Source organism: Macaca thibetana, chromosome 5, assembly GCF_024542745.1.
Source record: "Macaca thibetana thibetana isolate TM-01 chromosome 5, ASM2454274v1, whole genome shotgun sequence".
In the NCBI taxonomy this organism is placed as follows: domain Eukaryota; kingdom Metazoa; phylum Chordata; class Mammalia; order Primates; family Cercopithecidae; genus Macaca; species Macaca thibetana.
This window is the reverse complement of record NC_065582.1, coordinates 177989396-178012703: the sequence shown is the minus strand read 5'-3', so window position 1 is coordinate 178012703 and position 23308 is coordinate 177989396. Positions and strand designations below refer to the sequence as shown.

The window sequence follows — 23308 nt, the reverse complement described above, 5'->3', positions numbered from 1 at the left end:
GGGGGGGGGGGGGGGGGGGGGGGGGGGGGGGGGGGGGGGGGGGGGGGGGGGGGGGGGGGGGGGGGGGGGGGGGGGGGGGGGGGGGGGGGGGGGGGGGGGGGGGGGGGGGGGGGGGGGGGGGGGGGGGGGGGGGGGGGGGGGGGGGGGGGGGGGGGGGGGGGGGGGGGGGGGGGGGGGGGGGGGGGGGGGGGGGGGGGGGGGGGGGGGGGGGGGGGGGGGGGGGGGGGGGGGGGGGGGGGGGGGGGGGGGGGGGGGGGGGGGGGGGGGGGGGGGGGGGGGGGGGGGGGGGGGGGGGGGGGGGGGGGGGGGGGGGGGGGGGGGGGGGGGGGGGGGGGGGGGGGGGGGGGGGGGGGGGGGGGGGGGGGGGGGGGGGGGGGGGGGGGGGGGGGGGGGGGGGGGGGGGGGGGGGGGGGGGGGGGGGGGGGGGGGGGGGGGGGGGGGGGGGGGGGGGGGGGGGGGGGGGGGGGGGGGGGGGGGGGGGGGGGGGGGGGGGGGGGGGGGGGGGGGGGGGGGGGGGGGGGGGGGGGGGGGGGGGGGGGGGGGGGGGGGGGGGGGGGGGGGGGGGGGGGGGGGGGGGGGGGGGGGGGGGGGGGGGGGGGGGGGGGGGGGGGGGGGGGGGGGGGGGGGGGGGGGGGGGGGGGGGGGGGGGGGGGGGGGGGGGGAAGGGGGCCTCTGCTATACTCAGCTACTGCTCAGGCTGGTTTGACAAAACAAGGTGCAGGAGGTCCCTGTGTCCACACCTGCTACCCAGCAGCTTTTCGGATTGGTTTAGCCCATTACTAGTATTATTCTCTCCTTTACACAACTCATCTTGCCCTCGGCTTAAGGCAGGAGTTGGTGGGTAATTGGGTGCATGGTGTTAAGGAAGTTACACTTTTTGAGCTAAAATTTAATTAGGATTTAAAAGCATTAAATTTATGCTTATTGTTGCAGGCACAATGGGCTCATGCCTGTAATAATCCTGGATTTGGGGAGAGTTGGAGGCCGGAAAGATCACCTGAGGGGGGGTTCAGGAGTTCATAACCAGCCTAACCAACATGGCCAAAAATACTAGGTTTCTACTAAAAATACAAAGATTAGCCGGGTTGGGTTGGTGGCAACACTTGTATACCCCAGCTTTATCGGACGAGGCTGTGGCAGGGGAATCGCTGTAACCTGGGGGTGCATGGGGTAGAAGGTTGCAGTGAGCACGTGATACACATCACACTGCATCCAACCTGGGCTTCAGACCAAGATATTCGAAGGTGCTGTGTGGTGTGCCAGCCCATTACCCACTCATTGAGCAATTGCTATGTATCAAGTACTATAATTAAGCATGTTGCAAACATCTTCTTAATTTAATCATTTACTCAAGCTAGAAAGATTATTTTTCCATTATAATATGTGAGAATAAGGCTAAGAAGTTGATTCACAGATTCATGTCTTCAATGAATGTATATGCAGACTATGAAACCGGCACTGACAGGTGTTGGGGATAAAATAAAAAGGAAAAGGTGTGTGGTGCTTAACAACTTCATGATGCTGTGAAGCAACGTGGTGCTGAAGTTCTGTCGCTGGTAAGTGGCTAGACCAAGCATATCGAACCAAGGCCTGCAGGGCTCCACATTCCTCTAAAATATCTCCCCATTGGAGTCAATCCATGGGGCACAGGTTTCCAGACATCAGGGAGGTACTTCTGGGACTCCAGAAAAAAATTTACATCTAACTGTGAAAATGCATTGTTAGCACCATTCGAAGGAAGTCATTGATGGCCAGTGGAGTGGCTGGGAGCAGACCCCAGCAGGGAAAAGCCCAGTAAATCCAGTGCTACTGACATTACTCCAGGACTTCTATGACCAGGCTGCCATGAACATTCATTTAGAACCAGTGTCTGACGATGGAGCCTGGAGAAGAATCCAAGATACCCCTCCCGCCTACCTGATGGATTTGTTCCAGGGCTGAGACCAACATTCTCATCAGCTGAATGAGTGTGGGGATGTCTGAATCTATCGCTCAAGCAGGAAAATGTGAAGATTACTCTGTAAAACATCTGACACGTACCCAACAGGCAAAGTTGTTTTTAAGTGTTAAGATCAATTTTTGCAGAGCATCAGGCACAAACTGTGGTACTATTCATCGTGAAAAGGAAAAAGCCGAGACAGATAGCCCTGCAGGAGTGTGGTGCTTATATAAACCATGGAAAGACTGTGTTCTTTCTGCTATTCCTTCATCAAATATTTGTAGGGAGGGGAGCACGTAGAATATTTTTGGAGTGCTGCAGGCAGGCAGGGGAACTGTGTGTGCAGAGGCCCAGCGGCCAGCAGGAAAGTGACAGATGGAAGGCACAAGTTTTGTAAACATCTGACGCCACATATAAGAGAGAGGTTATCACTACAGTGTGTTTGGTGAGAAAGGCCGGATTAATTTCCATACATTTTCTGGTTCATTTTTCAAAAGACTTAATTCCGTAGTTGCAAGAGTCGCAGTGGCTGCTTAATAAATCTCTGCTGAACAAATGAATAAGCAACTTTCTACGTAAGAGTCCAAAGCTCCAGCTAGGTGAAATGGAATTAGGAAAGCGGTGTAACAGCATGAAATCCACGTCCCTGCCTGGAAACGTATGCGACATTCCTCAATCTGCTTTTTTTCCCTCTTCTTCTTCTTTGTAAAGTGTCCATTACAGAATTTTATACCATGTTTAGGGCCTCACATCTCCTGCACAGCAGTGAATTTAGCTCAATTCACAAAGCACCTTTTGAAAGTTTGTGAGAAGTACATAGCCGATGTGAGTTTCCATTTTTTTGCGTGCCCCCAGCAAATGAAGATGGTTTAGACACCTCCCCTACCACAAAGAACATTGGCTCTGGGATCCAGCAGGCCAGGCCATCAGTTGGCAGCTGTGTGACTTTGCCATGTCTTGTCACCTCTTCCAGCCTCAGCGTTTCAAGTATAATCTGAAGGTTTTCTTCTCATCTCTCAGGGTGGTTGTAAACAGAGTGCACCGGAAGTAACAGCTACAGTGCTCAGGGGTGCTTCCGCCCTTCTTGTCGTCGTTATTCTTTGCCACATGCAAGCCCCACTCTCAGAAACTATGGCCTCCTCACGAAGGAAAAAAAGGGACCATTCAAATTCAAAAGAAAAAAAAGTTGCTCACACTTAACACCGCTTGCCGTGCCAGCAACGAGAATAGGCTGAGCCAGTTTCTGAATTGCTTTCTGTCCAAGGTTTAAGTTGTTCTCGCCCACTTCCTGCCCTGGGGTATGTGTTGGCTACGGGGCTTCCTGAAAGGACACAGGCCAAAACACTCAAAATGCTTCCCGAGGGAGGAAGCCTTACCTTCCCAGAAGCTGGAGTCCACAGGAACCTGGAGGGAGAAGCAGGGTTTCCAGGGGCCATGGCCCAGCTAGGGAAATGCTTGTTTATGGTGACCGTGCTGCAGCTGCGGATGCCATGTCACCTACCATGTTGTAAGTGGAAAGGCAACCAAGGGCATCATTCATTCCCTCATTCCGCCAGCATTCTTTTCCTCCCACGAGGACCCTGACCCTGGGGCCCTCATAGGCCAGTGTGTGGGGTGTTTGGTGGTTGCGGACTGTGTCTGTGGGGCTGGAAGTTACATAAATAATAATAGCAAATCTCCAGTACTTACCTTACACCAGCAGTAGCCTCATGCCTTTGTATATATTGGCCATTTAATCCTCTCTCAGCCCCGTGTGAGAGGTAAAAGTGTGGCCTCCATTTTATAGATGAAGAAATGAGATAAAGCCACACAGCTGGGAATGGAAAGAGCTGCTTTGTGAGCTCAGAGAGTTCAACTCTCTGGTTTGAGTTTCAATCTTTAAATCAAACTGGGCCTCTAAAGGACAGAAAGTAGAAGGGTGGTTGCCAGGGTCTAGAGGGAGCGGCGAGTGGGGAGTTAATGTTTAATGGGGACAGAGTTTCAGTTTGGGAAGATGAGAAAGTTCTAGAGATAGATGGTGGTGATGGTTGTACAATAACATGAGTGTATTTAACACCAAATTGTAAAAATTGTCAAAATGATAAATTTTATACTATGCATATTTTACTACAATAATGTTTTTTCATAGGTACAGAGGGAAAATAATATAGCTCTAGAAATTGGTCATCTTTCATTATAACAGAAATCATTAAAGGTGGAAAATGCAGTGTAGGGGTTTTTTTCTTTTTTCTTTTTCTTTTTTTTTTTTTTTTTTGAGACAGAGTCTTGCTTTGTCGCCCAGGCTGGAGTGCAATGGCACAATCTCGGCTCACTGCAACCTCTGCCTCCTGGGTTGAAGCAATTCTCCCACCTCAGCCTTCCGAGTAGCTGGGACTACAGTTGTGCACCACCACGCCCAGCTAATTTTTGTATTTTTAGTAGAGACGGGGTTTCACCACGTTGGCCAGACTGCTCTCGAACTCCTGACCTCAAGTGATCCGCCAGTCTTGGCCTCCCAAAGTGCTGGGATTACAGGCGTGAGCCACCGCGCCCAGCCAGGTTTTTTTTGTTTTTTTTCTTTCTAGGAGCTCAGGAGTCATAACTGGCTACTGGTCTCAAGTTCTAATTTCAAAGGACCTATATACGTTGTATGTGCAACTGATACAGAAAACATATTTGTTTAGCTAAGTCAATTCTGTTAATTTGTTTTAAAAAATCTGCTAGGTGAACCATTCAGCATTCTATCAGCAAAACAAAGTGGGGAAAACATGCAGTCTGGAATGCAAAGTGGAATCTGCTCCCAGTTGGGGAATTTTCTAAGTGCTCCAGAGTCACAGATCTGGGGAGAGCAACCAGCTTTGAGAAAGCAGCCCCTGTCTGTCTGAAACTGGGCCTCCACTGAAATCCTCACACCCACAGCTGGGCGAGGGATCTGAGGAGGGCACTGCGGCCCTGGTGTCAAGCACCTTCTCGATATTGCAGGCCTGCTAAATGGGACCCTGCCCTGCCCATGAACCCACACTCAGGCCACTGTAGTGTGCAGCTTCATATGTCCCTGTGCAAAGAGGACTTGGCATTCTCATGATTGGCCCCTTAAAAGCAATGAATCACCAAATTTATAATGGAGAACAGACCCCAAACATCTTTATCTCTTTTCTTTTTTTCTTTTTTTTTTTTTTGGAGACAGAGTCTTCTAGACTGGAGTGCAGTGATGCAATCACTGCTCACTCCAGCCTCGACCTCTTGGATTCAGGTGATCCTCCTGCCTCAGCATCCCCAGTAGCTAGGACCGCAGGCATGTGCCACCATAGCCAGCTAAGTTTTGTTTTGTTTTAACAGAGACAATGTCTTACTGTGTTGCCCAGACTGGCCTCAAACTCTCTAAATAAAGTCATCCCTCATTTTCCATGGAAAAGTAAAGTTCAAAGATACGTGAGGGACTTGCCCAGAGTCCGACAGTGTGATGGTTAATTACATGTGTCAACTTGACTGGGTCACAGTACTCAAGAGAAATATCTTTATTATTTATCAAGCATTATTCAGGACGTTTCTGTGAAGGTGTTTTTAACATCAGATGAACATTTAAATCAGTAGATCTTAATTAAAGCAGATGATACTCCATAATGTGGGTGGGCCTCATCCAATCAGTTGAAGGCCCAGAAAAAGTCTAAGACCCACCAAGAGCAAGAGAATTCAGCCTCTGGATGACCTTCAGACTAGAGCTTCAACATCACCTCTCCCCTGGGTCTCCAGCCTGTCAGTCTGCCCTGCAAAATTTGGATTTGCTGAGCTTCCACAATCATGTGACTCAATTATTTAAAATCAGCCTTCTCTCTCTCTCTCCATGTATATGTATAGATGTGTGTGTGTGCATGTGTGTATACACGCACACATTCTCTTCCTCAGGAGAACCTAATACACATAGCTTGTTAGCATTCATGTAAATTACCTTTTTCCTTCTTGCCTTCTCTCCACCCTTCAGTGAATACGTATTGAGTCCCTCATCTTAAGTGGCAGGATGATGTGGTGGTTAGGAACACAGATTGAACCTAGCTGTCTAGATTTGAACCTGGGCTCCACTATTAGTTAATGGTATGACCTTGAGTAAGTTACTTAACTTCCCACCCTCTGGTTCCTCTTCTGTGAGGTGGGGCTGTGATAATACCAACTCCTACCTTGTAAGGATTTTATGAGGACTGCTTTGGTTAAAGTGCCTAATGCCCTACGAAAAGCACCAGACACCCAGCTCACACTGTATCCACATTAACTATTGTTCATTTCCAGGCACCCAGACCATCATGCCAGGATATGACAACATGGCAGAAAAGTTTCATCAACTTCACAATGTTGCCAGATGCCACTCACATCTTCTAAAAGTATTCCATTCAGTATCCATGCTAGGTCTAGGGGATTCGGAGAAGACCAGCTCAGCTCCTGCTATCAGGAAAACCCAAATCTGATAAAGAAATTGACACATCCTTAGAAGGCAGCATGGGTAATATGGCACATGTGTTACTAGCTTGAAAAATCATCAACCTCAGTAAATAACTTCGAATAATAATGCATTGGTCCATGTATTGGTTTTCTAATGAGTTGCTGTGTGTATTACTCCATTTTCACACTGCTATAAAGAACTGCTCAAGACTGGGTAATTTATAAAGGAAAGAGGTTTAATTGACTCACAGTTCAGCATGGCTGGGAAGACTTCAGGAAACTTACAATCATGGCAGAAGGTGAAGGGGAAGCAAGGCACCTTCTTCACAAGGACACAGAAAAGAGAGTGCTGAGCAAAGGGGGAAGAGCCCCTTACAAAACCATCAGATCTCATGAAAACTCATTCACTATCATGAGAATAGCTTGGGGAAACCACTCCCATAAGTCAGTTACCTCCACCTGGTCTCTTCCTGGACATGTGGAGATTATGGGGATTACAATTCAAGATAAGATTTGGGTGGGAACACAAAACCTAACTATATTACTGTGTAACAAATGACCACCAACTTGAAGGCTTAAACAACACCATTTATCAGCTTGCAGCTCTGGAGATGGGTGTCTGGGTGGGAGTCTGCTGAGTTCCCTGCTCTGGCTCTCACAAGGCCAAAATCAAGGTGTCAGCCAGCCTGGGCTCCTCTGCAGGAGCTGTCATGGAGGACCCGCTTCCAGGGATTGTTAACAGACCTTTCCTGGGTGTGTCAGATTGTTAACAGAGCCCCAATATTTACAGCCACAGGCCTCAGGTTCCCATTTCCTTGCCAGTGTCAACCAGGGGCAACTGTCTACTTCTGGGGTCCGCCAGCATCCCTTCTCTTGTGTCTCCCTCCACTGTCAAGCCCGCAACACTGGGTTGAATGTTTTCCACACCTGAAATTTCTGACTCCCTCATCTGCTACCAACCTGCAAAACTTACTGTTTTAAAAGGGGTTATGTGGTTGCATTAGCATCACCTGGCTTATCTCTCTTTTGATTAACTCTAAGTGACTTTTATTACAACTGCAAGATCCCTTTGTCATGTAACTAACCTAACCACAGGAGAGATCTCATTCTATTCATAGGACTCCTCACACTCAGTGGAGGGGGTTCTGCAAGGGTCATTGGGGATGATATGGTTAGGATCTGTGTCTCCACCCAAATCTCATGTTCAGTTGTAATCCCCAATGTTGGAGGTGGGGACTGGTGGAAAGGGATTGGATCATGGGGATGGTTTCTCCTGAATGGTTTAGCACCATCTCCCTTGATGTTGTCATCATGATAGTGAGTACTCCTGAGACCTGGTTGGTTAAAAGTGTGTGGCACCTCCTGCCTCTTGTTCCAGCCATGGGATGTGCTGGTGCCCCCTTTACCTCCCACCCTGATTGTAAGTTTCCTGAGGCTGAGCAGATGCCAGCATCATGCTTCCTGTATAGCTTACAGAACCATGAGCCAATTAAGCCTCTTTCCTTTATAAATTACCTAGTCTCAGGTATTTCTTTATGGTAGTATGAGAATGAACTAGTACAGGGATCATTGTAGAATTCTGCCTGCCACAGTCAGGATGGGCTAGATTACACTGCTGTAACAAACAACTCCTAGTCCTTACCACAGATTGACTGGGGCATCACTCTGGGTCTTCTCCACCACAGTTTGAGGCTGATAGAGCATCCACCACATGAATTGCTTTTCATAATCTCTGCCCAAAAGCAAAGCCCAAGCAAAACTTGGGTGGTCCCATGACAGAGAGAAAGCAATAGCATTGTAGAGCATGTAGAAAAGGAAGCACAGGCTCTTACAGCTGCCACCTGGAAGTAAACCCATCACTTTCTCTTACATTGCTTCGTATAAAATAACCTATGTGACTCTATGTAACTTCAAGGGGACAGGGAAACTCAATCCTGGCCTGGGTCCAGGAAAGAGAGGACGGAACATATTTGATGACCAGCACTGAGGATTCGCACAAATAGAAAATCATCCAAGAAAAGTAACTAAGTTAGCTGGGCGAGGTGGTGAGCACCTGTACTCCTATAGTCCCAGATCCTCCTGAGGCAAAAGGAGGCTTAACCTCATGAGGTTGAGGCTGCAGTGAGCTAAGATCGCTCCACTGCACTCCAGCCTGGGTGACGGAAGGAGGCCCTGTTTCTAAAAACAAAGTAACTGCTGTAAGAACTCCAGTTCCACGCCAAGCCCTCTGCTGGGTGCTGTATTGGTCAGACTCTTTCATTTGCGAGGGACAGAAAGAAACCTCACTGAAATCAGCTCAAGCTGAAGGAACCCTGCTCTGTAGCCAGAAATGACCACAGGGCAGCTGATGATGTCCAAGAAGGAGACGCAGGTCTCAGGCTCTGGGTCTGGAAGCAGGGATGCAGCCCGTTCAGATCCTCTTCCTCCATCCACCTCCCAGCTCTGTTTGTGTACCTCCTGGTCTTGCACACTCCAGGGCAGAAGACTTAACTGCTGGCAACCACAGCATAGCCACGGTAGTGGCATGAGAGGGCAGCTCTCATCCTGTGTGCATCTTTCAACCCCAGGTAGAGACACTGATTAGTCCCTCCTGGACCACGGGCCCGTCGTCACTCCTGTAGCAGGACGGAGGAAATAGACCAGGATGGGATTATGGAACAGATAACCAGAAAGAACAAAAACAAAAACCACAGTCACTCCAGCTTTTCATGTTTATTTCTTCTTCACAAAAACTGCAATTAAGTGTTATAAACCCCACATCAAAGGAGCATGAGTAATGGCCACATTTGCACAGCTGCATGGTAAGAGAAACGAGATCTAAATTGAAGTCTGTATTACTCCAAAGCCTGTAGTCTTTCTCCTAGGACAAGCTGGGATTCTTCTTGAAGGACTCTGAGTCCTTTCTGTGTACCAGGCCTGGGGGAATGTTTGGGACACAGCTCCTCCTGCCTGCTGTTTCTCGTTAAAGTTCAAGTCCATGTTTTGGGGGCTTATGAAGGAATCTCTCTTCTAAAACATGAATCGCTTTTCATAATCGCTGCCCAAAAGCAAAGCCCAGCCTTGGTGTTTGTGTTCATTCCTTCACTCTGGGCCGTGTGGGCCAACTTTCCACCTGGGTTTGCCAAGAGCAAAAGCAACAAGCTCAAAAACACATCACATAAACAGGGGAAGATGTGTTGCTTTTAACCAAAGGAATACCAATATCAACAGGAACACCAGAGGCAATGTCCAGCTAGGCACTCAGTCTACCCCAATCCCAACACCTCCTGGCTGTCAGCTTGATTAGTGGCTCCTGACCTCAAATGCAGGCAGAAGTAAGGGGACAAGAAGTAACCCTTTGCAAGCATTGATGTGTTCAATGCTAGGCTCTTACCTTAGCACTCAGACTCTTCGTGTGGTCTAGTGCAATGGAAGCTGCTGCTGCACTCTTCTAATCCTTGTCAAAGATAGCTATTGGCTGCAGGTTGGGCAACAGAGGCCATTTGAGATTGGGGATGTCCATTTCAGCCTGGGTTTCCATCACAAGTGGGCACAGGATGGGAACACAGGGAGCAGGCAGGACAGGTGATATTCTGTGTTCCAGCCATGTCACAAGAGGCCAGAGCCAACAGCAGGTTGCTGTTTCTTACAGTTCATTGGTGATATGGTTTGGCTCTCTGTCCCCACCCAAATCTCCCCTTGAATTGTAATAATCCCCATGTGTCAAGGGCATGAACAGGTGGAGATAATTGAATCATGGGAGTGGTTTCCCTTATACTGTTCTTGTGATAGTGGGTGAGCTCTCACAAGATCTGATGGTTTTATAAGGGGATTCCCCCTTTGCTCAGTTCTTAGTCTCTCTCCTGCCACCCTGCTAAGAGATGCCTCCTGCCATGATTGTAAGTTTCCTGAGGCCTCCCCAGCCATGCAGAACTGTGAATCAATTAAACCTGTTTTCTTATAAATTACCCAGTCTTGGGTATTCATTCATAGCATCATGAGAATGGACTAATACAACTGAGGAACATCCCACAAACCCTCAGGACTGAAAACCAAGAGTATTTCCCTGGTTACCTGTATCACTTATTGGAATATGCCTGTCTGAACAGCTAGCAGGAAAGGGTTAAATACTCTTTCTCCTGAAATGATTTTTAAAAGTCTCAGATCCTGAAAATACTAGATCACAAGAAGAAAACAGAACATAATTAAGCAACGGTGAGCTGAGGTTTGGTACCTGCTAGAAGGATCTCCTTATACTATGTATGTCTGTTGCTGGGATAAGGCCTGCACTGGGAGGGAGTTGTGGAGGCCTGGAAGGGAGGCGGCTTAAGAGAGGTGTCAGTCATGGGACATGGTGTCTTGGACCATCCTGCGCTGTGTTAGAGAAAGACAAGCGTACTTGAAATTGTGGTGATGTTTCTGCCCCTAACTCACCCCATCCCAGGGTATCTCACCTTCATGGCCCATTAGTGGGCTAGGCCAATATGTGTGATCACATTGGTCTTGCCCTAGTTTGGGGGGGAGGGCTCCTCTGTTGCGCCAGTACCATAGTCTCAGTTTGGGTTTTCCCAAAAGCTGACTCTGAGACAAGGATTTGAGTGCAAGAGGTTTCTTTGAGAGTGAGCCCAGAAAACACCTGTAGAGAAGTGGGAACGTGAGGCACAGAAGGGCAGAAAGCCAATACATCCATGGATTACCACCAAGCAAATTTTTACCATGGACCCCTGGAGCTTGATCCTGCTGGGGGACTTTGGGAGACCCTGTAGAACTCACCTCAGAGTTATCCCACCAACAGGGCAAAAGAGTAGGGATATTTATACACCAATGAGTCAGGAGCTCAGCTGAGCTGAGACAGAGCTGAGCTGCAGGTGTCTGAGCAGCCAAGTTAAAGCAACAGCCAAAAATGAGAGGTTAGCCTTTGGTCACTCACTGCAATTGTTTAAGGAAGAGGCCAAACCAGAGGAAGCTCAGCTCCCCCGTTCCATCTACCCCCTGGACTGGTGCATCCTCACATCCTCACATCACTATGGGGGATCAAGTGGACCAGATGTGGAAGTGGGGGTCGTCTCACTGTTGAAGGAGCCCCAGCCAAAGGTTCCTGCTGGTCTATGGACCCCATGGTAGTGGGAGGCAGGGAAAGGGCCCCGAGTAGAAAAGTGCTGGGTCTTGAGTCAGAATAGGGGGAAATGGTGTCAAGGATTCCCCCTCCCATACTCGGAGATCTCTGCAGAGGCGCCTGGGAAGGACCTGGCCCAAGTCCTCAGATAAAGAGACCCATGAATGAAGGTGCCAGGTAAATAGGTAAAGGGCTTGGCCAGCCTGGGGACCTGAGTGTTTTATAGCAACCCCCTTCAGAGATTGCATGCAAAGCTCTGGCTCTGTCCCAAGCCTGGGGTTGGGAGGGCAGCTCCCCCGATCCCCTTGGGGGCCCACTGTGTAAAGCCGTTGTAACTGCCCATGGATGACACATAGGTTTTTAACCAGAAGCCAGACTCTTCCCAACTTTCGTGAATCATCGGGTGAGGGCTACTTCTCGGGGGCATTAAGAGTCCCCAATACTCTGGCTTGCTCTAATGTGGGCAGAGCAGGCACCTATGGCTAGAGGAAGGCCTGAGGCAGAGGGTGGTGCTGGCAGGTGAAGCCTAGCCCAACTGCCCTTAAATGTCGGGGCTGAGGAGGCTTGGACAGGGCATAGGCAGGCTCTGCTTCCAGCACAAAGCTCAGGACTTTCTTCAGTGGTCACAAGGGAGACCCTACTTCTCAGGACAGGGCCTGGCTTTGGGATGGAGCTAATGGTATATGTGTCAGTTAGAGTTCAACCCAAGAAGCATGACCAGTAGAAGAAAGACATTAAGAGATTTATTACAAGGAATTGGCCTGCATGATTGTGGACATTGGCCAAGTACAAAATTGTTGTAGGGTAGGCTTTCAGGAAGTGCAAGCTGGAAGTCACTGGAACAGGCAAAGCTACTCCACAAGCAGAACTCTTTCTTCCTCAGGGAAGCCTTGGCTCTGCTCTTAAGACCTTCCAACTGATTAAATCAGGCACACCCAGAGTATCTGAAATCATCTCCCTTACATAGAGCTTATTGCATAAGGACTCTAATCACATCTACAAACACTATCACAGTAACACTGGATTAGTGTTAGAATAACTGAGGATGGTAGCCTAGTCAAGATGACCCATGGAAACACTATCACAATATAGAACAAAGAAAGAGAGAGAATTTCTTAGTGACTTCATTGAGTTCCTGGATCAAACCATTCCTGAGCTCCACACTCCCGCTGTATTTTCAAATTGCACTTTCTAGAAAACCCAGACTTTGGTGTCTCATGCTGAATTTTCTGTAACATGCAACCTACAGTCCTAACTGACATAGGAAAGGCTCAAAACAAGGAGGTGATAGTTTCATTCTGATCAGATCTCCCAAGAAGGGTTGTGTTCCAGTCTGGGTCCCATATAGTGTAAGACTCATTGACAGGGTTTTTGTCTGGGAGTCGGGGAGACTTTGAAACAAGGAGGGGCAAGATTGAATTTCTGCTTTAGAAATGGCCACTGGGAGGAGATAGGGGTCTAGGCAGAGAGGCGTTAATCGTGATGTAGTTGAAGGATCTTGAGGCCACTTCTCATTAAAAGGGTTCAAGAAGTGGGGATGGTAGCTCCAAAAGAGAGTTGACTCTGTTTTGAGGGGCAGGGAGGAGTGGAGGTAGAGACACTGAAGAATGAGATGGTTTTAACATCACCACACTTCTGTTCTGTGTAAGAAGGTACAGGACTTGAAGGCCTGCGCCAGGGTGTCATCACATCTCATCTCCACCCTGGGAAGAAGTTGGAGCTGCCCAGAGACTGGAGGGAAGTCGTAAGAGGCAAAGAGCTCCCTGTCCAGGGAGGGATGCAAGCAGACTCTGGACAAGCACTTGACAGGGAGGCTGTAAAGGAAGGATAAGCAGGAGGTAGGTAGATCTGGATAATTTCTAGGTTCCCACATTAATTTCTGTTATTCTACCAAACCCCAGAGAGATGGTGTGCTTGTTTCCTGTGGATGCCATAACAAATCACCACAAACCGAGGGGCTGCAAGCATCACGAATTTATGATCTTACAATTGTGGGCTCAGAGGGGTCTAACGGGGCCCCTTCTGGAGGCCCTAGGCAGGAATCTTTCTTTGCATTCTCTGCTTCTCAAGGCCTCCTGAATTCCTTGGCTTGTGGCTTCTTCTTCCATCTTCAAAGCCAGCAGCACAGTATCTTACAATCTCCCTCATTCTCTGTCTTTCACAGAGACATATACACACACAAAACACACACACACACACACACAGTCCTTCATACCCACTCCACTTGCCCGCTGCATTCCTCATCTTTCAGCTCTCACCTGACAGGGAGCAGCTCCCAGTGATGGGTTAGGGGCTCCAGAAACACCAGGATTTCTGCCGTCACACCACTTACCCAGAGTGTCAGTCTCCTCCGAGAGGACAGCAACTCTGTCTCTGTCATTCACTGTCTTTTCACCCTTCTCAGTGCCTGGCACACAATAGACTCTCGATAAATAGACACACATCTGGCAAATGAAGAATCCATCCAAAGACAATGGCCAATATCTACCTGAGAGATGTTCACCTGCTCGTTAACTCTGACTCTTCAGCTCTTCTGGCATGATGGGGTCTATGCCCGATCTAAGACATTAAGAAAACCAGAAGAGACCTCTTGGCAGAGACAAGGGTTTGCCTGATATGTGGGAAAATTCCTGCCTGGATTTTTAACACTCAGAGCAGGCAACTGCTGAAGGAGCCTCAGAAGGGGGCAGAGAAAGAGCTGGTGGGAGGATTCAGGTGACTCGTGGTAAAGGAGACATTTGAGAACAGAACACACGTGTGGGGCTCCACCAGCCTGTATCCAGTGCAGCGTCTCACAGGGAGCTCATGGTGGGGAACCACGACAGGCTGTCCTGCGTAGGTTTCTTAGTGGGCTTGTGCCTTAATCTCTGAGTAACATGAGTAGTCACCAAGTCCATTCAGTTACACCGTACTGTTCATCCGCTCTACCTGGCTGTGTGCTGGGTGCGGAGGAAGACTATTCCTCTCTCCTGGAGAAGGGCATGGTCATTAAAGGAGACAGATGCTGGGGGAAAGTCAATGTATCATGCTCAGGATGCGGGGGGAGCCCTGGAAAGGGCCAGAAAGCAGACAGAATTCCCGGATGCACACTGGCACGCATTGGGCTTGGCATGCAAACTTGTGCATGTTGGGCTCGGCACAGGCTAATCCTCCTCGTCTCCATCTGCCCTGGGAATCAGCACGAGGCACGCTCTCCTCTGGGGTGCTTCCTGTTCACCCCACTCCCGGCTTGGCAGAGTGAGAGGTGGCGATTTTCTTGCACCTGGCCCAGTGCACAGCAGCCTCATTCCTTGTCTCCCCACTGATTGTGACCCCTCAGGGGCCCAGCATCCACTATGTCTCAGTTGGTACCAGTGACAGCAGATGGCTACAGTCAGTCACTCATTCATTCTCATGCTCAACGGGAAGGCCTATAAGCCTCCTTGCAGCTCTGAACTCAGCTGATTTACCCAAGAAGTCCCATGAATAACTGCACACGGTATTGCGGGTGGAACAAGGTCAAATCTCCCAGCAGCACATTTATCCCAACTTCGGACTCACAGACGACTCCTGTTTTCCAGCACAGCAATGTCTCCTTGATCAAACGGACTTATTTGGTCCATGGGCTTGTTTTTCTTCCTTGCTCTGAATTTAAGCCCATTCCATGAGCACATCCAGAAGCCCTGGAGCATTTTACGGCAGACCTAAAGTCCCCAGCTGGGGCCAGCTAGTCTGCCAGGGAGGCCTATGCCCCAGGCACTACCATGGACGGAGTGTGGAGACTCATTCACCCAGAAGAAAACACATCTGTGCCTCCACTTGCCACCTCCAAGCACACACAGTTCTGCCCTGAGAGCCGCAGTCCGTGTGTCATCTTGCTAAAGGTGTTTGCAGAACACATTCTCACCTACAAAACAGGAAGGCACAGCTTACAGTCCCTGCCCAGGGCTTTTACCACCAGAAAGTAGATAAATAAAACATTGGGACTGGAAGGAACTTCAGACATCACCCAGGGTGATGCTATCCTGTTTACGGACAGGGAATGGAGGCCAGGTCGAGAAAGGATTTCTCCTGGCAAATACAGTGGGGACAAGCTGGAGCCGGGCTTCATCCCTATGGTTGATCCTCAGTCCAGCCCTGTGTCCAGGATGCCATGCTCTGGTTCACCCATCTCTGTGGGCTGCGTCTTTGGTTGTTTTGTTCTAGGAATGTGCAGCTTGCCCAGGACACTCCCCTTTCCTCCCTTGCTGGAGGAAACTTTGGGGACAGGAAGGTCCAGACATAGTTCTAGGGCTCCACTACTCTTCCCAGCTTCATATCCCCTGAGGCCCTCAGTTTCCTCACCTGGGAAATGGGAATAACCCCATTCACTTCATTGGCTGGCTGTGAGGCTCATGGCATTCCCGATGGCAGCTGGCCTGGTGGCTGCTGGTATGGAAGTCACATTCAGTGTTAAGGAAGAATCTTCTTCTCCCTTTTGACAGTTCCTTCTTGCTTGTTACCTGATCTTGCGCAGCCCGAGGACCCCAGCTCATCTCCGCCTGCAAGAGTCCTGCTCCTCACCCATTCTGCACTGTGGGGTGGAAGAATGGCAGGAGGACAGAGCATGAAGTCTCATCCCAACCCATATGCCTCCAGCTTTGTGACCTCCAGCAAGTTGCTGGCACTCTTTGAGCCTCAGTTTTCCCACCTGGAAAATGGGACTCTTTTCTGTGACACCTACCTCACAGAGACACTGCTGGATTTAACGGAGACAATGCTTTTAGCTCCAATCCCTTGGAAATACACAATGAGCCTGGCATGAGGCTTGCTTAGTCATGCCGTCTCCCGCTGATTCCTCACTATGGCCTTTTGAGTGAGCCATTCTTACCATCCTCATCTCACAGATAAGGAGATGGAGGAAACACTGAAGAAATCTGCCCAAGGTCAAAGCCAGAAGGGAGTGACCCTGCTTTGCACCCAGGGCGTCTAAGTGGAGAGCCTAGACCTTTACCTACCACTGTCTTGGAAGGGCAGCCCTGAGGGAGACGCACTTCTTGAAAACTAACCCTTCCTGAGGGACTGCTCTCCATCCGGGCCTGTGCTAGCAGCTTGAGGTGGAAGAGGGTGGGGATACTCACACTCCCACACATACAGTCGCTGAGTGAGACTGTTCTTCAGACCGAGAGTCACACACATGGCTTCTCAGAGGCTGGTGGGGTTGGGGGGGTGGGGGGCGCCTGGCCCAAGGCTCACCTACCTGGTTAGTGATTGATGGACCCCAACACCGGTGGCCTGACCTCAGCCCTGCATCCCTGCTCTACTGCGGGCTGCCTGGAGGGAGTGATGCCCAGTCATCCCCTCTAGTCCCTTTCCCTCCTGGCACTATATCCGTTTTGACAAACGGTGCCATTCAAACCCAGGCCTGGTGCCCACTCCTCTACCCCGACCCTCCCCTCCTTCCATCTCTGTCCTCCTCTTATCCCCCACCCCTCTCCATCTGCTGTTCCCGCCATTTCAGGAAAAGTCCCTGTGGAGAGAGAAATTTCTTGCTGAAAGTGCAGGGCAGGCAAAGCCACCCTTTGTCACCCCCTCCTCCAGGCAGCCCCTCCTCTTAACCTGGGGCTTTCGTGTCTCAGAGGATTCCTCTCCCTGCCCTGCCCGGTGGGCGTGCTGGCTTCCTCTCTCCCACCCTGGATGGACGGCAGCCTGCGCTGGCCCCACAGGAAGTGGAGGCGTGGAGCCGCGCTGGACCACCCCCAGCCTGCATAAAGGGGCGGGCAGCGAGGCTGCACTAGCGCCTGGCACCATGAGGACGCCTGGGCCTCTGCCCGTGCTGCTGCTGCTCCTGGCGGGCATTCCCGCCGCGCGGCCCACTCCCCCGACCTGCTACTCCCGCATGCGGGCCCTGAGCCAGGAGATCACCCGCGACTTCCAGCTCCTGCAGAGCTCGGAGCCCTCGGTGAGTCCCCCGCGCGCCCAGGACAGGGGTGCATGACCCATTCAGTTCTTAAACCCTTGCCTTTAGACCAAAAAAAAAAAATTAAAAAAAGACAGAGAGAAGGATATTTTTCTTTTCTAGTAAATGTAAATCTCAGGAGTGTTTGTGTTTTATTCATCTCCTATTAAATATGGTACCAATGGTTTGCTTTCTTCAAAACACAAGAAAAAGTAAAGACATCACAATTTTTGAAACTTACTAGCAAATATCAAAGGATCTGTTGTAAAATGTAAAAAACAAAAAAAAAAGGAGTGGGAGGAGGGGGAGAAAAACAGCTCCCCATAGAGTCTGGAACATCAGAGTTAAGGAGAACGGAGGAATGAAACTTGTGTATTCCTTTCGTTAGCCTGGTGAGGAGTGTGCCCGAAGAGGTGGCACAGAATTGGCTTCCACCCCTCATCTGCTGAGGGACCCGGGCAAATTCCTCAGCCTCTGCCTCTCAGTTTTCTTGTCTGTAAAATGGGATGACAGTAGCACCCCTACGTTTAGCGTGCCTTTGACAATCAAAGGCAGATGTGAACCCAGGCACGGGTCACAGAGCCAAGCCTACAGGAACAAGTACTCAACAGATGCCAGCTGATGTGATCACGATCTTCAGAGGGAGACCTGGGGACTCAGAGAGGGGAAGTCCCAGAAGGGCTGTTGGGGACTAGAACCCAGGCCTCTGCCTGCTTCTCCATCGAAACAAAATGCATTAAACTTCATTAAAAGCTTTGGTAAAGTTTAAAAGTGTCTTTTAATCACTTGCAAATGCTTCAAACAAAACATAATGTTTCTCAGATGTTGGGGTTTACAATGCCCTAGGTAACACCTTCTTGGTATTTTCTTTTTAAAAGTTAAATAACATGTATTTTTTTTCCTAATTGTAAAAGTATTGTACTTTGTAGAACAGTTGGAAAATGTACAAAGTACAAAGAAGAAAATCAATCTTGCTTGTAATTCTACCAGCTAGAGGTAGCTGCTGCTGTAGCGTTCTGGAGGATCATATTTCAGCTTTCTGTCTGCATATAGGTATTCAAATACGTGTGTGTTGTGTGTGTGTGTAAACAAAATTTGGGTCAAACAGCACAAGCAGTTTTGCCACTTACTTTTTAATGACACTATCAAATAAGTTAATTTTTGTTTTAACATTTTGTTGTACAGTTTCACCACAATTTACCCACAAGTTTCTTGTTATCGAATATAGACAGCAATCATCTTGTAAAGGAATCTGATTTTAAAAGGTTTAAAAAATCCAGAGGCTCTGAATTGCGGAGCGGGAAGAAAGTAGAAAGATTATGCATTCTAACTCTCTAATTTCACAACTGAGAACTGAAGGAAGGCACTTGCCCATGGTCACACGGGGATTACTGAGAGGGCAGAGCACGAGGGCTTTTGCCCTTCAGCCCTGCACGAAAATGGAAGCCCAATATAGAAATATAAAAGTATGCATATATATGCACTTTGATATTACTATATTATACACTATATACAACAATATATTAGCTATAGAATGCCTACATAACTAATACATATAATTACATATATCTTATGTAAGTATATGTAATGTCTATAATTACATGCAGTTATACAACTGTTATGTAACTAAATAGTTATAGAACTGTTTTATAGATGTACATATATACTGTGTATATATACTTGTATTCCTGTATTATATTACTATTTCTATATTACAGTTATGGGACTGCTTTTATGTATATACGTGTATGTATATTTCTGAATGGGTATGCATAGAAAACATCTCCCTAATTCATAGCAAATGATATAAAGGTTGTATTCTAAAAGTCTAATTCTGGAAGCGCAGTCGCCCATTTCTGGAGGAGTGACATATGGCACAAGAAAGTACCGTGCATGTCATAGCATGAGGGAGGGCCCCAAGGATCTGGGCTGGTCTGGCTGTTGAGAGGACCACCATGGAGACTTTTGTGACCAGGTGTGCCCCTGTAGGCATCCCAGAACCCCTTATCCCTTTCCACAGGAGCCGTGTGTGAGATACCTGCCCAGGCTGTACCTGGACATACACGTAAGAGGGCTCTCCCTGGGGGAGGGAAGTCTGGGGCTGAGGGACTCAGGTCTGAACCTCTGCTGCTGGCTGTGTGGCACAGAGTCAGGGAGAGATCTTACGCAGCTCAGCCCCGTCCCTCTTGCTACTAACTTCTCCCACAAGCCCCCTCCCCGTTGCCCACTCCCAGAATTACTGTGTGCTGGACAAGCTGCGGGACTTTGTGGCCTCGCCCCAGTGTTGGAAAGTGGCCCAGGTGGATTCCTTGAAGGACAAAGCACGGAAGCTGTACACCATCATGAACTCGTTCTGCAGGAGGGTAAGTGGATGCCATTGAAAATCCATTTTCTACTTGCTATCAAAGAACTTTTCAAAGAGGAGGGTTGGGAGGAGACAGGGACAAGGAAGAGGAGCAGAGATGTTTCGCAGATGCTTTCAGTTCACAAAGCCCTTTCTCAACCGTGGTTGCCTTGTTGATGGGGTTCAGGACAAGGCCCTTTGTCTCCATGAGCTGCACACTGATGCAGGGGTTACACCCCAGGACCAGACCCCAGCCACATGGATAGACTCTGCCAGGAGCCAAGTGAGGCAGGTTAGAGGAGACCCTGCAGGAGGGGGTTCAGGTGTGCTCTGATAAGAGGATTCTGGTAGGAGAGGAGAAAGGACAGAAAATCAGCAATAGTTGAAATGTGAAAAGTAGAGGCATGTGATTGCAGGGCGCAGAATTCAGCATCAGAGAGCCCTGAACTTGAGTCTGTATCTCCCTGCTTCCCAAGTGGGAGTGCCTGTCTTAGTCTGTTTCTGCTGCTATAACATAACACCACAGATTGGGTACTTTATTTTTTAAAAAAGAAGTTTGTTTAGCTTATGGTGGAGGTTGGTGTAGAGTCTAAGAGCATGGTGCTGGCATCTGGTGAGGGCCTTCTTGCTGCGTGATACCATGGCAGATGTCATCACACAGCAAGAGGGTAAGAGCCAGAGAGAGTTCACTTTTTTAACAAAGCCACCCTTGCAATAAGCAACCCTCTCTCAAGGTAGTGACATTAATCCATTCATAAGAGCAGAGCCCTCATTAATCCAGTCATTAAGTCAAAGCCTACATTAGTTCATGTACAAAGGCAGAGGGTTTAAGTTTCCAACACATAAACTTTTGGGACCACATTCAAATCACAGCAGTGTCCCTTCACTCCTCTGAGGCAAAGTTTCCTCAGTCCTGAACTGAGGACACAGTAGTGCCATCTCATGAGATGGATGATAATAACTACACCCATATCTTGTGTGGGCTCTGCAGTAACTCCCTTGATCCTAAGAAGCCTAGTAGGGTGACTAAATACGGAATTCCTAGCACCATGCTTAGCCCAGAGTAAGCTCCTCTGGAAACCGTAGTAATTAGCTATTAAGTTATAATTTCTTGATCCTATATGAAAGATGTGTTATGAATTTTCCCCCATGCCCACACCCAGTTTCCTCCTCCTCCCTGCTCCTTTTGGTTTGTGGGGGAAGATAGGAAGCTGATACAATTATGATAACAGTGTGATGAGTAGTGTTATTGACTGAAGTGAGGGGAGGTGAGAGCTGGCCTGATCTTCCTGGTCATTCCAATTCCTGGCCCAGGATGCTGCTCAGCAACTAAGGTTCATTCATTTATTCCCTCCCTCACCTATTCATCTATCCATCTGGTCAACCAATGTATGTGTGAATTCCGTAAGTGATAACAATTTTAAAAAACATGAAATTCTATTAGAATGTGAAGCAAGAAGTGACTAGCTCTTTTTGGGGAGAGTAAGGGATGGGAAGTTTTCACACAAAGGGGAACAACTGAACGACCTTTGAGGATAACCAAGAGCCCTACAGCTGCATATGGACTCCGTGGCCACCTTCAGTAATTTTCCTGCTCATTGCACATCTTTTTCAGGACTTGGTCTTCCTGTTAGATGACTGCAATGCCTTGGAATACCCAATTCCAGTGACTACAGTCCTGCCAGATCATCAGCGCTAAGGCAGCCCAGACTGGAGAAAGAACCCAAGAGAACTGAAGTTATGTCAACTACTCAGACTTAATGGGCCAGAGCCATGACCCCCACAGGTCTTGTGTTAGTTGTATCTGAAACTGTTTTGTGTCTCTCTACCTTCTGGAAAATAGGGGTGGTATTCCTACCCAGAAACCTCCTTTGAGCATAGAGTTAGCAACCATGCTTCTCATTCCCTTGACTCATGTCTTGCCAGGATGGTTAGATACACAGTGTGTTGATTTGGTCACTAAAAAGAAGAAAAGGACTAACAAGCTTCTCTTTTATAAGCAACTATCTTGAGAACACACAAAATAGTATGTTTTTTTACTGGTTTAATGGAGTAATGGTACTTTTAGTCTTTCTTGATAGAAACCTGCTTACATTTAACCAAGCTTCTCTTATGCCTTTTTCTAACACAAACTTTCTTCATTTTCTTTCATTTAAAAAGAAATTAATGCTCTTAAGATATATTTGCAAGTTTTTTATGTAGTACTGACAGGACTCACTCTTTCATTGAAAGGTGATGAAAATCAAATAAAAAAAATCTCTTCACAATGAGAAACACGTGTCCTGCTGTATCTGTCCAAGGTGGGTGTCAGGGTTGTGTTTTTTTCACACTTCTCTTGAAAACTCCTGCTCTAAGCATGATGCAACTTTCTCCCGCTTTCAGTCAGATTCAGGTGTCTCTGGTTCTGCTTCATCCACCTGCATGAATGTCTGCTCTTTAAGTGTTGGGGATGCTGATTTCTGTGGAGGACAGCTGTTTCCTTTGGGGGATCTACATTGGGGGCAGATTGCATCATACCCACAGGCAGTGCTTTGCTGCACTTATCACGAATATCAGCTATTGACTCCACACAGCAAACATGGAGATGGGCATGGAAGGAGGCTGAGGCTCATGTAGGTCAAGTAACTTGTCCGAGGCCACTGGCTGCTAAGTGAGGAAGCCTGGGTTGAACCCAAGCCTGTATAACTCCAAAGCCCATGCCCTTCGCAGTGTAGCCACCCCAGCTCGCTGCAGGTGAAACATGCTTGTTAAATTAATTTATGAACCCAACAATAAAATCTCAGTTAAGAAACGGGATTGTTGAAAAAATATCTCAAATGTTGACTTTGCTAAATTCCACATGTTATATTGGAGTCTTTTGGCTTCTTTTCCTCTTTTTTATTTTAATTTTTATTTTTTTTAATTATTTTTTATTTTCCATAGGTTATTGGGGTACAGGTGGTGTTTGGTTACATGAGTAAGTTATTTAGTGGAGTAAGTTATTTAATGGTGATTTGTGAGATTTTGGTGCACCCATCACCTGAGCAATATACACGGCACCCTATTTGTAGTCTTTTATCCCTCACCCCCCCCGACCCTTCCCCTGAAGTCCCCAAAGTCCATTGTATTATTCTTAATGCCTTTGTGTCCTCATAGCCTAGCTCCCACATATCAGTGAGAACATACAGTTCTTGGTCTTTTGGTTTGGTTTTCCATTCCTGAGTTCTTCACCTAGAATAATAGTATCCATTCTCATCCAAGTCACTGCAAATACCATTAATTCATTCCTTTTTATGGCTGAGTAGTATTCCGTCACATATATATATATATATATATACACACACACACATATATACATATACACATATATACAGATATATACACATATATATATACACACATACATATACACACACACATACATACACACACACACACATATATATATGTGTATATATATACACACTACAGTTTATTCCCTCAACTGGCATCCACGATTTTGCAGTTGTGAACTGTGAAGCTATAACATGCGTGTGCAAGTATCTTTTTTGTATAATGACTTCTTTTCTACTAGGTAGATACCCAGTGGTGGGATTGCTGGATCAAATGGCAGTTCTACTT

General features: G+C 48.2%; 1 protein-coding gene across 1 annotated transcript in view; it reads left to right on the top strand.

Annotated features, from left to right (window-relative positions):
* Nucleotides 1–21982, top strand: part of CYTL1 (cytokine like 1) — a 259423-nt gene extending 237441 nt beyond the window's left edge. The window contains exons 2-5 of the mRNA XM_050792231.1: nucleotides 17132–17367; nucleotides 19385–19429; nucleotides 19599–19727; nucleotides 21324–21982. Coding sequence (XP_050648188.1) covers nucleotides 17215–17367; nucleotides 19385–19429; nucleotides 19599–19727; nucleotides 21324–21407 — 411 coding nt within the window. The 5' untranslated portion in view covers nucleotides 17132–17214 and the 3' untranslated portion in view covers nucleotides 21408–21982. The remainder of the gene's footprint in view (nucleotides 1–17131; nucleotides 17368–19384; nucleotides 19430–19598; nucleotides 19728–21323) is intronic.
* Nucleotides 21983–23308: the final 1326 nt, after the last annotated feature.